Source organism: Amia ocellicauda, chromosome 9, assembly GCF_036373705.1.
Source record: "Amia ocellicauda isolate fAmiCal2 chromosome 9, fAmiCal2.hap1, whole genome shotgun sequence".
NCBI lineage: Eukaryota > Metazoa > Chordata > Actinopteri > Amiiformes > Amiidae > Amia > Amia ocellicauda.
The window spans coordinates 29,622,886-29,638,316 of NC_089858.1; the positions used below are offsets into that span (position 1 = coordinate 29,622,886).

At 42.3% G+C, this 15,431-nt stretch overlaps 1 protein-coding gene across 1 annotated transcript in view; it reads right to left on the reverse strand.

Annotated features, from left to right (window-relative positions):
• Positions 1-695: 695 nt before the first annotated feature.
• The window catches only part of lrp3 (low density lipoprotein receptor-related protein 3), a 53,531-nt gene continuing 38,795 nt past the window's right edge, over positions 696-15,431 (reverse strand). Inside the window, exons 5-7 of the mRNA XM_066714025.1 lie at positions 12,924-14,010; positions 10,911-11,043; positions 696-6,914 (exon numbers count right to left, since the gene is read on the reverse strand). Of these exons, the coding sequence (XP_066570122.1) occupies positions 6,075-6,914; positions 10,911-11,043; positions 12,924-14,010 (2,060 nt within the window). The 3' untranslated portion in view covers positions 696-6,074. The remainder of the gene's footprint in view (positions 6,915-10,910; positions 11,044-12,923; positions 14,011-15,431) is intronic.

A 15,431-nucleotide genomic window follows, 5' to 3' on the forward strand; every position in this document is an offset into this window, starting at 1 on the left:
TCATTTACATGCATGCAAGTTGGTTACACATCACTCCGTGTTTTAGGTGCATGGTGTACGGCTTCATTGTGGCATTTTCAGCAACTCTGCAGCATTGAGAAAGTATGAAAGAAATAAAAACACACCAGAACCAAAATATATCAGTTTTAAAGCACTGTGATTCCTATTACACAGTGGAGAAATGTGCAAACACTTGAAACATTTCTAAAGAGGAACTGTAGACTTCAGTGAAACTCTTCCAATAGTCCAGATTCATCTTCTTCCATTGACGTCCGTGTCATTGGATTGTTCTGCACACATTCACACACTTCTGCATTGTGGCTTCCAACACCACACCCTTGACCTAATCTGTAACCTTACTTAGACCTATGCAGTTCTCTTTAATTGTAATGTTTTTGAAAGCCCAATGTATATTCTTGTGTTAATGAGATTCTACACTGTAAATTATTTGTAAAGGTGTATCACACTGGGTTACATTCTTGAGAATGTGTTGTTAACTTATGCAGGATTAGTTTATTTTATTTTTATTTTATTTTTTATTTTTATGGAGGTGGGGGTATTTTTCTGTTTTGTTTAAAAAAAAGAAATTTAACAAAAATATATAGTGGAATAAATTTAATATTGAAAGAAAAAAGTGCTGTCTTTATTGATAAAACCACACGAAAACAAATAAATAAATGTGCAACTCAGACCAGTTAATGAAACTAAGGTTTAATAAATGCAGGCACAAGAAGACACTTTTAAGACAATCATAAAGGTCTGTACACTGTTGTCATGTCAACATTTCTGCCATCGCTGTGACAAATCCCATTGACAGAGCAGAGCAGAGTACGAGTCACAACTTTCAAGTTACGCTACATTGCAATGTAAAGAACTGTAATGAGAGAGAACCTCGGAGATGCACGGCTGATGAAATGCACCCGATTCTCCTCTGGAAAGAGGCAAACACACTGTACGATACAGAGAGAAATCGATTTGACGATGCTGTGCATTTTCTGTTGGTCAATGCAGCATTTTTTTTTTCCCTTAAGAAATGCATACAATTATTTAATGTTAAAAACAAATATAAAACAACAGATGAGCACAATGTAGTCAATGTTAGCAGCTGCTGTAATGATAATTGACTGGAATGTTGCTGAAATCTGTAGAGCACATTGTGAGGCACTGAGATATTAATGCCCCACTGTGAGATATATATATATACATATACATACATACATATATATGTAGACACATACATAAATCCCATCTATAAGGCCATTTGGGAAGAACAGGGTAACAGTTATGAAATTTCAGCTGGCTTAATTTCAGCTGGAGTTAAGTCAACATTTTCTGTATCTCAGTCTCAGTCCCTGTCAAAGTGATGTAAGTGTTGTTTCATCTGTTAATGTTGAATTTAAATCACTGATGGTTGTCCCAAAGCAAATTAACATTGAGAATGATGTGATGCAGGACAAATAGCCTGCCAAAGGAAAACTCAGCACCATTGTAGCTGCCTGACTGTAGCTGACCAGACTGCACACTTCAGATGACTGAATGACTGCGTTAGAACCACAAACTGAGACGCGTTGACTGTGTGACAATACTTCCATACAGCTGAAAGGAAAACGTGTCTAAAATCAAGCACAGGTAGATCACAGTAACAGTGCTTAAGAGACTAGTAGTACAGAAACGGCGTAGAACTCAAGACCCGGTCTCGGCTGCTTCACTGTCACTACAGGGGCGAGTGGCCATAATGTGCGTAGGCACAAACACCCCACACAAAACTAATCTAAGCAACATCTAGTTCAGGAAAGTAAGCAGGGGGTGGGGAGGGTGTCCCTTTAATTGACAGAAATCAAGACAGCGTTAATTACAAAGGTGCCACTATTAAAAGAACCAGCAAGAAACAAAAAATATATATATTTAAAAAAAAAAGAAAATGCAGAACTGCCTTGTGTATCATTTTACATTCAGCAGGCAACAGTGTCTGCTTTTTCTTTATGGAACCATTTGAGAGACCTTGTAAATTGCACAACCCCCTTGTTTTATATGTCTTCCAGTACTTGACCCAGCTATAAAATATTACATCTGAAGGAAATAGGTTGTTACACACTATTTTCACTCAGTTTATACACAGATTTAGACCCAGGTAGCAGAACTCTGGGCCTGAGCACAATTATCACAGTACTGCAGTTACTGTAGGCAGCATTTTATGGACAGGAAGTCTAATCTAAAGGGAATATAAATTCATGGTATCCCAAATGCAGAAAATAACTGACTGCTTCAGCTGAGTGATAGATCCATGTATGTGACATATTAAAACCTCAAGCTCTGTTTAGTGTGAATAAAAATTTAAATAAGCCATGTTTGTGGGCATGCAATATTATTATTGTAATATCAGCACTCCTGATGGTAAATAAGTAAAGATTAACAAATGTACAAAAGAAAATCAACACTCTCCTATATGAACTGTACAGAACCCATACTGTATTTAAATATGACCACACGGGAGCAGTGTTTCACAACATATATTTTCAACAGCAAGAAAATACAGCACCGTGGTCATCTACAGTGGAGATGAGAGAGAGAGAGAGAGAGATGCTGTTTAATATTTAAACATATGTTTGCTAGGCTCCATAACTATGGCCCACATAACAGAAAACCAAAGCAGATCCTCTCTGAACTGTAATTAATTCAAATAAATCCAACTGAAGCTTTAAAGGTACAGTACCACTGTCACTGAGGGCTCCATCATATGACTAGCTATCTGGAAGCTGCCACACATTTCAGAGGACTTGCTACAGCAAAGTTGCACACAGTGCCCTGCATAACAAGATGCGTCTACAACACCACCAGCTTCCATCCTTGAGGGATACTTTCCTCATCCTAGTGCATTCCCTCCTATTTCTGTTTATTATTCACCACTTCATTTAGTCAAATTGATATTGCTAATTAAATCTGAAAATAAATAATTGGTAAATGAGTGTAGTTTGATGAGCGATATAAATAAAAGTCAATTACATTTTCAGCTAAAAGTGTTACACTTCTTCTCCTATGAGCTTTTCAGGGTGGTGTTACATTCATATTCCTCCCTCACAGACTTCCTGGAGACCCGTGCACCAGAAAGAACAATGTCTAACAGTGCAGATGATGACAACAATAGGTTAAATAATAGGAAAACAAATTATACTGACTATCTTGAAACTGATGGAACATCTCTAAAATATAAGCCCTGATGGAAGCTTAATACAATGCATGTCTTGTCTGGACATTTACAGAACTCGTCTGTCTATTCAAAAGCAACACTTGGCACAAGATCACTTTCTGATGTATTGTTGCTGTAAGGGTTTACTCCTGATGCAACTTAAAGGGGTTAAGCTACAAAGAAAGACATTTTCAAAGCTCCTGTGAGCCAAACCACACACAGTTTTACAGTTGAAATCCAGGTGGGTAACAAAATCATTCCCTTTGAGGATGTCAATGACATAACCAGGGCTGGATCTGGGAAAGAGTTCATCAGGACCCTTGGGTTAATAAATAAATTGCAGTTCATGTCATCAGGGGAGTCTGCAAGCTTGTGTGGGCAAATTCAAAATTGTGGTGAGCAAAGGTTAATTAGCTCAGTAAATGTTTTATGCAGTTTTGGAAAGGAAGGATTTTACCAAACCCATTTGGACATTTCCCAAGACACATGAAACATTCCCTGGTAATCCTTCAGTTGCTTTTGATCATCATTAAAGGGGCGTATTAAAGGTCTAGTGAGCAGTATTTAATTACGTTTTTTTTTTCTTAATCTTATTCTTAATAAGATTAATGAAAAATAAAAGCAAACAAATACGACAATCTTAATATTAGTAAGGACATCTCAGTCCCTGCCCACCCCCCAGCTCTGATACATTTAATGAATTGTGAAAATGAAGCAGAGCGCCCACCGATTCACAAGCATCTGAAAACATTACACATCTAATATTTCGAGGGAAAGTGAAGGGTGCACATATTTTTGATATGTAACTGCGGCTATATAAAATGAAATGTTCATCTATTTTCCTTGCCACTTCATGATTTCCATATGCAGCTTGTGAGCAGTCTTCGGTCACCGATGGCCATTTGTGCTGCTAAACAACTGAAGATGTGTATCACTTCCCTTTTCTTTAACAAACACCTTTTCTACAAGAACAGGTGTATAACAAAACCATAAAAACAAATCAGAGTGTAAAATAACAGTTCCCTATTGTCTCATATACCTGATTGTTAAATTAGGCTTATATTCTATAGTCATTCATATTAATGTATTTATATATACTGTCGTCTACTGTACAGCAAATAAACAGGCAGTTTTAGGCAGTGATTGCTTCCAACAAACCATTGCAAGAATAAGCCTTCCAAAATACATGCTAACTTTTATAGGATGTCTTATAACTTTTGGTTTTACACTACAGCAAGTGAACCTACAAGTGATGTAGCTGAGCAGTGATTTAACCTCAGTGATCCAATTGCTTTTTCTCTTTAAAAGGCAAGAAAATTGCCGTTAAGACACTGTCTCCTCAAAAAAAGGCCATTAAACATCAGGCAACTATGATTTGGCAACATACAGCTGAGTCTTGACAACAAACAACTACTCCCAAAGGTCAAGCGACAGAATGGTTACAGAATGGGGAAGAAATGAATTACAAAATTAAATATTTGTCAAAATATTGTCAAAGATTCATTATGATGACAAGACAAAATCCCTGTGTTTCCCATAACCTCTTTCCCACTAAAGGCCGGATTCCTCTTTCACATTAGAATCAAGGCAAGGTCATATGTGTAGAAAAATATTATCTAATTAGCTTCTCCATCTCCTTTTTATGAGTATTTTATTTTACACTCTGGAATTAACTCACTACCTTCAAAGCCTCAAGTATTCTATTTCTAAAGTTCAGGCTTCCAACATGTATCAGTGCTTTTCCTGTACAATTCCTCCCTGAGGTCACAAAAGGGGTTAAATGTGTCCCGTGAGACATACAGACCTGTAAAATGGACTGACAGAAATAAACTAACCAGGTCTTCGTTCACAAAAAACAAATTGGCAGACGTTTTCTCCTGAGAAATCAACCCCATTCTAATCAGTGGATGCGTTTGCTTGTTGTATTTTCTTTTTTTTTTTTTTAAGAAAATCTAATTTTTTTTATTTAACACTCATCCAATTTTGAATTGCCTATTGTCACTCAATGCAGCAAATAGCAATAGCTGACCCCAATAGCAATGCATGAAGGATGTATATAGCTAACACACACGTGTGTCCTGCAAAATGTGCACTCCCAAGCAATCTAGTTGCTATAACATGGTCCAGATTGGAAATAGTGCTGCCTAGACTAAAGAGGTCAACCTATAACAGTTATTTACAGGGAAGCCCCTATCAGTGGTCTTTGGAGTGGGTCAGAATTCATCCCATTAGTTCCCTTGCACAAACTGCAGTCAGTTGTCCTCTTTTAATTCAGTAGTTTTGTAAGCAGCAAATAAAGGGGATGCAAGAAATTGAATCTGTGGTCAGACACTTGATCTTTGGTGGACTGGGTTTGGAGAGCTGTCTCTAGCTGGGCTGCCTACGTCTACAACGTTTCAACAGTGACTCTGGATTGGGCAGTCTGGGTTAAGACCTTTTCTACTAGGTGCATCAATATCCACACAATTAGTAGAACAAGAAGCCAGCAAATGATTAGGTCAACTAAAATGATAGGCCAAGACATCAGGATCCGCCGTCTAATGTTCGTGTGCGACTGGAGCAATGAGGGCGACTGGGTTTTGTCGATATAGGAGGTAAAGGGATGGTTACAGGGCAACAAAAAGTAAGTACAATCCTGTGTGGTTTCCTAGTGAATGATTTTGGCATTGAATGGCACAGACTTGTTGCCGTATGAAAATGCTGTAATTCGGCACTGACAGTTCACCCAATTTATAAAAAAAAAAAAAAAAAAAAAAAGTTATATGGGAATAGACAGAAATGTGAAGGCGAGTGTCACAGCAGATCACCCCTTTCCACATTCCCCACCACCCCCACCCCACGCCGGACCCCTGATGGGCAGCCCAGGGGGGGAGAGCGAGGGAGGGTTTCAGCAGATGAGAAGGGATTCGTCGTCGTCGTCATCTTCGCTACTGGCCTGGTGGCTCTCAGCCAGCAACCCAGGCTCTTCCTGGATTGGCACTTCCACAGAATGGCACCTGTGATATGCGTCTGCAGTCCCTGAGGGCCCCCGCGGGGCTGGGAGTGGGGTGTGATGTTCCCCCAGTGGGCGAGAGGAGGGCTGGGGGTCAGCAGCTTGGGAGCTGCCCAGGGCCGAGTAGTGATGCAGGCCCACGCCTCGTAGATTGGCAGCCAGGCCCTGGACCAGCTTGCGAGACACTTTGCGCTTGTAGGAGCTGCTGATGAGCTCCGGGGCCGAGCTGGAGTGCCCCATGGAGCTGCAGCAGGCCGCCCTGGGGCCCACACTGTCTACCTCACCAGGAGGGGGTGGCCTAGAGCTGTGACACTGGCTACAGGAGCCACCACAGGCCTCCGAGCCAGGAGTCCCTACAGAAAGATCCTCCAAGCTGTCAGTAGCCGAAGGAGGGGAGGGAGGCGAGAGCGTGGAGTCTGTAGGAGGCCGGCAAAACCCCCCCGTCTGCTCCTCCAAAGCCAGGCCCAGCGCTGTGGAGGAGGAGCAGGGCGAGGGCGTATGTCCCGCACCCCCCCCGCCCACCCCCACGGCCTGGTAGCTGTGTGGGGCGCCGCCTAGATTGGGGTGGGCTGCCCCGGGGGGGGTGAGCAGCGGGATCTGGCCGCGCATTCTGCTCCCGCGGTGGAACAGCCGGCTCCACAGGCGGCCCAGGCGGCGGCGGGAGGAGGCGCGGCGCGAGGAGTGGCGGCGGATCTGGCGGCGCATGGCCGTGCGGATGTTCTGGAGGACGGAGGCCTGGGGAAGACAAGGGCAGTCAGTGACCCGGAGCCCACACTATCCCACATTTTATACCCTAACTCAAAATCAACAACTAGGTCAGCTGAGATATAATGGAAGCTACCCATACACCAGGGCAAAAATATAGCAGAAAACATATTTTACTATTGTTGTTGTTGTTGTTGTTGTTGTTGTTAATAATAATAATAATATATTATTATTATTATTATTATTATGTTTCTGCAGTTCGTTTTCAGATTTTTGTCATACGTTATTTTTTTCCCCCCATAATTTGGAATCGACAGTAAGTCATCTCAGCCCATTGTTACGAACACAGCTGGGCTACAAATAATGCAGAGCTGTGCTCATGGGGATCTAAATACACAGATACTATACACATTCAAATCAAATGTGAAAACCTTGACAATACAAGCCCCGTCTCTCTGCAATATTCACCAGCTGACTAAAAACATGGTGCAGTTAAAACAGGACTGGAGGGAGATCAATAGTTTTTATATTTTGAATGTTGTTCTCGATAAAATAAAGTGAACTGACAATTGGATCTATGTGCAGTGTGGATCACTAAATAACAGTCCCATAGCGGGCAAAGAGAGTGGTCTGAACCGTCCTGAGCCAGATGATCCAAAGCTTGTTTGTTCATTCTGGCTGGCTGGTGTGAACAGGGAGACGCTGCTCATATGATATATATATATATATACATATACATATATATATATATATATATATACATATACACGTATATATATATACATATACATATACACGTATATATATATACATATACATATATACGTATATATATATATATATATATATATATATATATATATTTCGTATCTATAAAGAAAAACACTGAATGGATTTTGTATAATAATAATTTGGATTGGACTCTTCATTAACGTTGGTGCTCTTTAGTGACCCTATTTGTCCACTTACTGTGGGTTTTTAATAGATGTGCCTGCAAATCAGCCATTTCTTTCCAGTGCATGTTGGGGATTTTGGGAACGGCAGCAGCTCCTCTTGGCAGTATGCCTGGAAGCTCTGCGAATGATAAACTATTCAACCTCCTCTGGAACAATAAAGTATGCCAAAAGAACCGATTAGGGGGATTTTTACTTTGCTTTGTGGAAACAACACCAGACTGGGTCAGGTTGCAGCCCGACTGTAATGATGGTATATCTATAACTGCTGAGTTTGACAGCATGCGTAAACATCCCAGGTGAAACGGACCAGATCTGCAAGTAACACGGCGCTTTCTTGGTAATATCAGCTTCATATTGAGCATCTATAAACGGTCTGTATCAGATGGAAACATTCTGGCAGTGGTGTTTTGTTGCTTTCCCACTCAACGCCATGAAGGCTTTCACACAAATGCACTAAAGGAATAAGTGTTAAATAGGTAAGGGTGAACAGTGCAGGTTGTGGTCTCAAATATGAGCTGTAAAGCATTCAAATTACTTTAAGAAGCAATATAATCTATACTTATCCTGCAATTTTATCTGGTTTGCTTATTAAAGAGGTATCTTTCCAGTGAGATAGATTGCAAACAAACTCTGGGTTAAAAAAAAAAAAAAAAAACTTCATTATTAACATATGCCCCTTGAAGCAATTTTTCTTCTTCCGAATTTTTTCAGCTTCCATTTCTTCTCAGGTCTGGCAAATTCCACCCACTGTAGTGACTTTGCTTTTAAGGGACAGGACAGTATTTCATCTTTACATTCCTCTCAAACAGGTGAAAGAGCAGTTCACCTTTGAAAGAGACCTAGGGCCAAATATTAATCTACCGGCTGTTGCAGATTTTGCCCCCTGCAAGTCTGTCCTGAGATAAAAGTTGCATTTCTGACTGACTTTCAAAACAGCTACTCCACTGGAAAATGGGGATTGTTGATTTTTTCTTAATCAGCTATTTTTTCCCCAAAGCAGGGGGTGGTAACATGAATAATCCTGTAAATTTGAACTGTAATTGAAAAGCTAATTTGTTTGCAAACCATACTGTTGCGAGGAAATGACTTGCGACCGGGATTAACTCTTAAGTATTTCACGAGCAGCATTTGAGGATAATCTGTACTTCTAATTAAACATGGCGTTCAGATAGCTATATTTGCAAATTCTAACAGAGCGACAGAAAAAGAGGAAATATCATGTAGGCAGACTATACAGACAACGTGTAACATTCCTTGACTTGTCCCCTTAAGGAGTCCGTAATCGATACATTCTAGATAAAAAAAAAACAATTGCAGATCTCGGTGAAGAGCTACAGAAAGACTTGTCCAGTTCTGCCATAAGCAGGAGTCATGTAATACCTGTACATACAAAGCTGACTGCTGCCCTCGGGTTTCTTGCTACAGGCACCTTCCAGAGACAAACATGGGACATTGCAGGTATGAGTCAATTCGAGACTTCAAAGGGCATCAGTCAGGCAGCTGTCGGATTATCAATGTAGTATCAAAATCTATATTTTACATTTATATTTTCATTCATGTGGGGCACTACTGTATTCTCCTGGGAACATTTGTGACATATTTGTTACTTGTTGTGTGCAGAACAATATTGCTGTTTCTCATGGAAATGAGAACTAAATCATAGTCCTTTTTTAATATCCTTTATGTCCTGTGTAGATCTGGATACAGCATTAACTTTGTCCACAATAGCCTGCCAGATTCAATTTTTCTGACCTTTGGATTTGTGTTTATTTTCCCCCAATTTTGCAAAACATCTTTGCTCTGTTAAATTAATTTTCCTTGACATGAATTCTGAAGCCATTTTGGGAAAACACATGAAGTACACATGAACAAGTTGCGAGCTACGACACATTTCCAGTGTTAATTGATGTTAATTTGTTACTTTCCGCAGAGCTGCGATAAATGCAGTTTCTCCCGAACGTTTTCAAAATGCACTCACTTGCGATTTTACTCTACATATTTGCGACACCAGTAGTGTTGTAGGAAAGATGAGACAATTCACATCATCTTTGAATATATGGCCTCGAGTTCTTTGGCAGTGTTCATTGGTTCAAACCATGAACAAGCCCAAAAATTTTAAAAATGAAATACACCCTAAATCTCATCCAGAGATCAAAGAACCACAATTCAAAAAGTATTATATTTCTCCCCCCTCTTTTTTCTGGAAGCATGAAAGTATTTGCTGCGCTAAAATATGATCTTCCTCCCAGGTGTCAATATTGGAAAGAGCAGAAAACTACCATAACAAGTAAAAAAAATGTATGTTACTATTCTCAAGGAGAAGAAGAGAACAGCATTTGGAAACGTCAGCCTTCTACAGGAGAGTTAACATATCTTTTAATGGATTAGGCCAGTTAAGCTGCTCTGAAATTTTAACAGGGTTTTTTCTAACTTAGCTATTTTTACAAAGAACAGCTTATGCAGCAGAGAGTCAGAAACCAAAAGCTTTTGGAAGCATCAGTCACAGCCCCTAATGCTGATACACACAGTCTAAAAGAGCACACGAGCCACTATTACAACATTACCCCGCACACGTTACAAATAACGTTGTATAATGAAGTTGTGACAGGAAATGCTATGAGGTACCCTACAGAGAGCAGATTAATAAAATGTGTTGCTGAAGTGCTATTAAATCATTGTTCATTGGCCTGCCCAGAGTTAAGTTAGAGTAGTTTGAAAATGTAGTGTTTTATTGTTTTGTTTTTTAGACGTTTTTATGCGAAGTGACGTAGATGGGCACCCATTTATACAGCCAGGTTTTTATTGGGGAAATCTTGCTGCAGTACCTTGATAAAGAGTACTGATGCAAAGCCCACATTCGGAATTGTAACCCCAGGAATCCATGAAGAGGTCAGTGCTGTGTCTCATATGTGGAGAAAGTTTATCACGGGAGACCTACTGGCAGAATTCAATGAACTGTACAGCAAACAAAGCTTGAATAATAATAATAATAATAATAATAATAATAATAATAATAATAATAATAATAAAGGTTTTCCCAGTGGGGGAATGAGGGTCTTGGGGTTGTCACCTGAGAGGGGTTGTAGACAGGAAAGTCCTCCACTGGGGGAATAAGGCCTTGAGCGATCAGTTGACCATACGAGGGCGGGGCTTCTCTCCTCACAAACTCCGCCTCCAGCCGGGTCATCTGTGTTTCAAAAGCTCTGGGGAGAGAGAGAGAGAGAGAGAGAGAAAGAAAGAGAGGGGGAAGAATAGGTGAGGGTTTGAGACTAAACTGACAAAGTGAGTGAGGGTGCAAGAGAACAAGAGTACAGTTAATTTACATAGTGAAAAGACTGAGAGAGAGAGAGAGAGAGACCCCAGTGATGGTGAGTGTGTGAAAACAAGTGAGAAATGGAAAGAGAGGGTGAGAGAGAGTGTGATAGATGGACAAATGGTAGGAGAGACAGTGGCAGGTAGAAAGACTGAATGAGCAAGACAATCTGAGTGAGAGACAGAGATTGAGCGAGCTAGAAAGAGTGAGAAAGGGAGAGAAAGAGGGTGAGGGAGTGAAATTGAGGGTAAATGAACGACAGAGTGTGTGAGAGATCAGATTGTGGGTTTGTGCAACAGCCCACACCGGCAGTTAAGTCCAGCACTTCTGAAGAAGAAGTTGACACTGAGTTAATTATCAGCCCTTCACTTCGCTTCTACAGGCTTGGATTCACCCTGGGTTGGAGCCGCAAGTAAAACAAATGCGATGGCTTCACAGTAACGAGATATTAGTCTAAATCCTTGGGCTTTCTTTTCCGAAGGGTCAGGGGTGATTTTTCACACTCAAAGCGGAAACATTCAATCCCATTCAAACACAGAGAGGGAAGGCCTGAGGTCAACGCAGTCTAAACGCTGCGGTCGGCGTAATTCATTTCAAACAGTCCAGAAGTCTAAAGAAAACAGCGGCCCTCTCACTGCGCCGGCTCTGATTTCAAACTTGCGAGGAGATCAAATCAATATTATGAGTCATGACAGATCTGCACAGCAAGATACAATTAACCAGGGCAAGAGGTAATAAAACGGCTAAATTTATCTTCTGCTTCCAATGGCCTGAATTGTAGGCCGGGGAGGTTGGGATCCATCTGATCAAATACAAAGCTGCTCGCTGAACCTGTTATTGAGTTTGACAGGCTAGACCACTGTAACGTAGTCAACAGTAATTGGGGGCTACAGATGTAAAACAGAGAGATAGGTTAAATAAGTTAACCACAGGGTATCTGGATAGTTGGTCCCCGAGATGGCATCGGTTATGGGTGACTCTTATTACAGTACAGAAACAAAATCAACTGTCAATGACAATAAAAGTGTGGTTTTTTAATGCTTGAAAGGAAGCAGGAAGGTCCCTCAAAATGCTCAGGTTTGAGGGGCAGGACCAGTAAAAGCTTCTGCTCAGATCACAGATGGAGGCCCATTATCCAGACAGCACTGGTTCCAGTCTGGGCTGTGCCATAGCCAACTGTGAACGGGATTCCCCAGAGGGAGACGTGTAATTGACCAAGCAATTAACGGTGCGCCTGTGAGCTCTGCAGCATTATTAATGAGAGTTGTTTAAAGTCGTCCCCTTAATGCTATACATCTGCCATGTGCATTGTAGGCACTGCAGTGGGCAAAAAAAGGCTTGGCAGTGCATGCTTAAGAGGATTTGTGTGTGTGTGTGTGTGTGTGTGTGTGCTGGTTCAAGAGTATTAAGGGTAAACCGCAGGATTTTACACTTTCAACTCCAGCCAAGCTTTTATGGACTGGACTTGAACCAACTGGTCTTAATTACCCCTTGTTTGAAGTTCACTATCACACTCGCATGGCTGTGGCTCTCCAGTGAGAACCACTGCTCTGGACACAAGGAGTCTGATCAGTATCCCTTCCCAGTCACCCAGTAAACATTGAAGCATAAACAAGGAGCAAAACTGGCACACTGGCAAAGAGTGACACAACAGCCAAGATACATTTCCAAATTATGTAAGGCAAAGGCCTGCTTTGATGAGCACAGATCTGCTCATGGCCGTGACTCCATATGAATGTGGGCCCCCCTCCCCAGCCAGAGATCACCTACCTGTACTCGCGGGTGCGCAGGGAGTACAGTTTGAAGGCACAGCCCAGTGCGATGACCAGCAGCAGGCCACACACCAGGCTGCCGATGAGGGCGGCGGTGATGACCTTGCGGGGGACAGCCACCAGGCAGTCACGTTCATCACTGCCATCCTGGCAATCCTCCTGGCCGTCGCAGCGCCATGTCTCGAAGATGCACAGGTTGGTGCCACAGTGGAAGTTGCCTGGCTGGCAGGCGAAGCAGTTCTTCTCGTCAGAGCCGTCGGGACACTTCTTCTGGTTGTTGCAGCGCTCTGAAGCCGGATAGCAGGTGCCACTGCCCCCCTCGCAAGGGTACTCCCCTTTTTGGCAAGCCTGGCAACCTTCCTCGTCTTTGCCGGTGGGGCAGTGCCAGTAACCATCGCACCGCTGCCGATCAGAGTAGCAGCCCTGGTCACTGCCGCAGGGGTGCTCCCCCGGGAAACAATAACCTTTGACCTGGTAGGTAGCATTGAATCCGTGGCCCCCACTCCTGGGCTTGGCATGGTACAGGATGGTGAGTTGTCCCCGGCTGGATTCCACTATAGCGGGCCGGCGGTTGTTATGGTAGGAGAGGGTCTGCAGGAGCCGGTCGCTGCGCTCGCCGATACCGTCGTACACCCTGACATAGTCGCTGAACCCCAGCTGCAGGTCCAGCTGGAGAATGATGTGCTTGGGGTCCTGGGTGTCCACAAACCAGGAGCAGCGGAGGTCAGAGGAACTGCGGTTTGGGCGGAAGAAGTCGGGCGAGGCGAAGGAGCCGTAGAAGTTGCCCAGCCGCTTGCCACAGGACGTGTCCGGGCAGCTGTCCTCATCGGAGCCATCCGCACAGTCCCGGGCCGAGTTGCAGCGCAGCGTGTTGGGCAGGCACTGGGTGGACTGGGCCTGCGTGCACTGGAAGGTACCCGGCGGACACAGGCTGGGCCGGGCCTCGGTGGGCAGGGGCGCGCAGCTCTTCTCGTCGGTCCCGTCGCCGCACTCGTCCATGCCGTTGCACTTCCAGGTCGTGGGGAGACACTTGCCGTTCCCGCAAAGGAACTCGTCACTCTGGCAGCTGCTCTGGCCTAGCTTCCCTGGAGGGGTGAGAGGAGACTGTACAAACTAAAACTGCATCTTCATATACAACTTATTATTTCTTTACGGCTTTTAATTTATGTCACATAAAAGGACAGGCATACACTCAAAATCCCCCTTATTAATTGATTTTTTATCATGGGGATAAACAATTATAAAAACTATAGGGTCCACGTAATTTCTAATCTGTAATTTCTAATCTGTAATTTCTAATCATTTGTCTTTTGTCTGCATGACTTTGCATGAGGTTTCCAGCTCGGCATTAGACATTTTGTTCAGCTTAGCACTTTGGACACTGACTTTACACCCACAAAAAGAAAACAACACTGTCATCACCACCTTTAAAATCCCTTAGAAATGTTGTACCATCTGACTAAAAATTTCCGGTGCCTGTTAAATTAAAAGAGCAAAAGGAGAGTGATGCAGAAATAGCAAGGTTCTGAAAAATATAGCACTATATACGTCACTGTGTGTTGCTTCAGCTGTGTAAGTGACGCAATTTAATTTTTCATTGAATGGTATAATTACAGGCACTTGAATAGCTAAAGCAGCGCATCATGATTTAAAAGCTGTTGTTCAGATGCTCTTATTTGGCCATTGCCGTGCATGCCCAGGATTTTACAAATGCCTTCTGACAATCACATTGAGCTCTGAAGAGGCTTGACAGCTCCTGTGGAACTATTTATAAATACTTCACAGCTCAGGATGCTACAAGATGTAAGAAAGACCTTCCAGCAGACCTTGGGTTGGGCTTTTTATTTTTTTTATTTTTACTAATCTAATTTAGTTACCTGCCAATACACTGCAATTACCAACAGCTCAGTTAACAGGCAAATGTTGGGTCATTGATTTTAACATGTATAGGGGAAAGGGAGAAGAAAAAAAAAGTATATTGTACAGTTTCCCAGTTTTATTGATCTAAGCTGTTCTTCCATTCAAAGGATCAATCCACTGTCCTGTTTTAGCTGTTCTTGAGGGAGGAAGAAAATCACAGTTGGGCTTTTGAGTTTGACTCCTGGCGTCTACTTCTTGCTTTCAAACAGCATGTAAGACTCGACTAAGCAGACAATTGTAGAGGAGGCTTCCACACAGTTTGAAAAACTGAATGCTGGTTTATGATTTGCTTTTGACTCTTTGCAGAACCCAAAGGAAACTGTAAGTCTGCAACAGGGAAGTGACGGAAGTGTAGGCATCTTGCTGAGGGTGATGTTACAGGAGAAGACCACATAGCTCTTCACAGGCAACTTTAATGAATCCAGGCTTGTTTCTATATTTTCTACATGTTTTTTAAAATCAGTAATTGAACTCAATCCCATGGAGGGGATATCTATATTTGTGTTTACATTCCTTGTCTTCTATAATCTTTGTCACTATAAATGACACAGACAGAAAGTGATGTGTGCTAGCATTTCTCAATGCA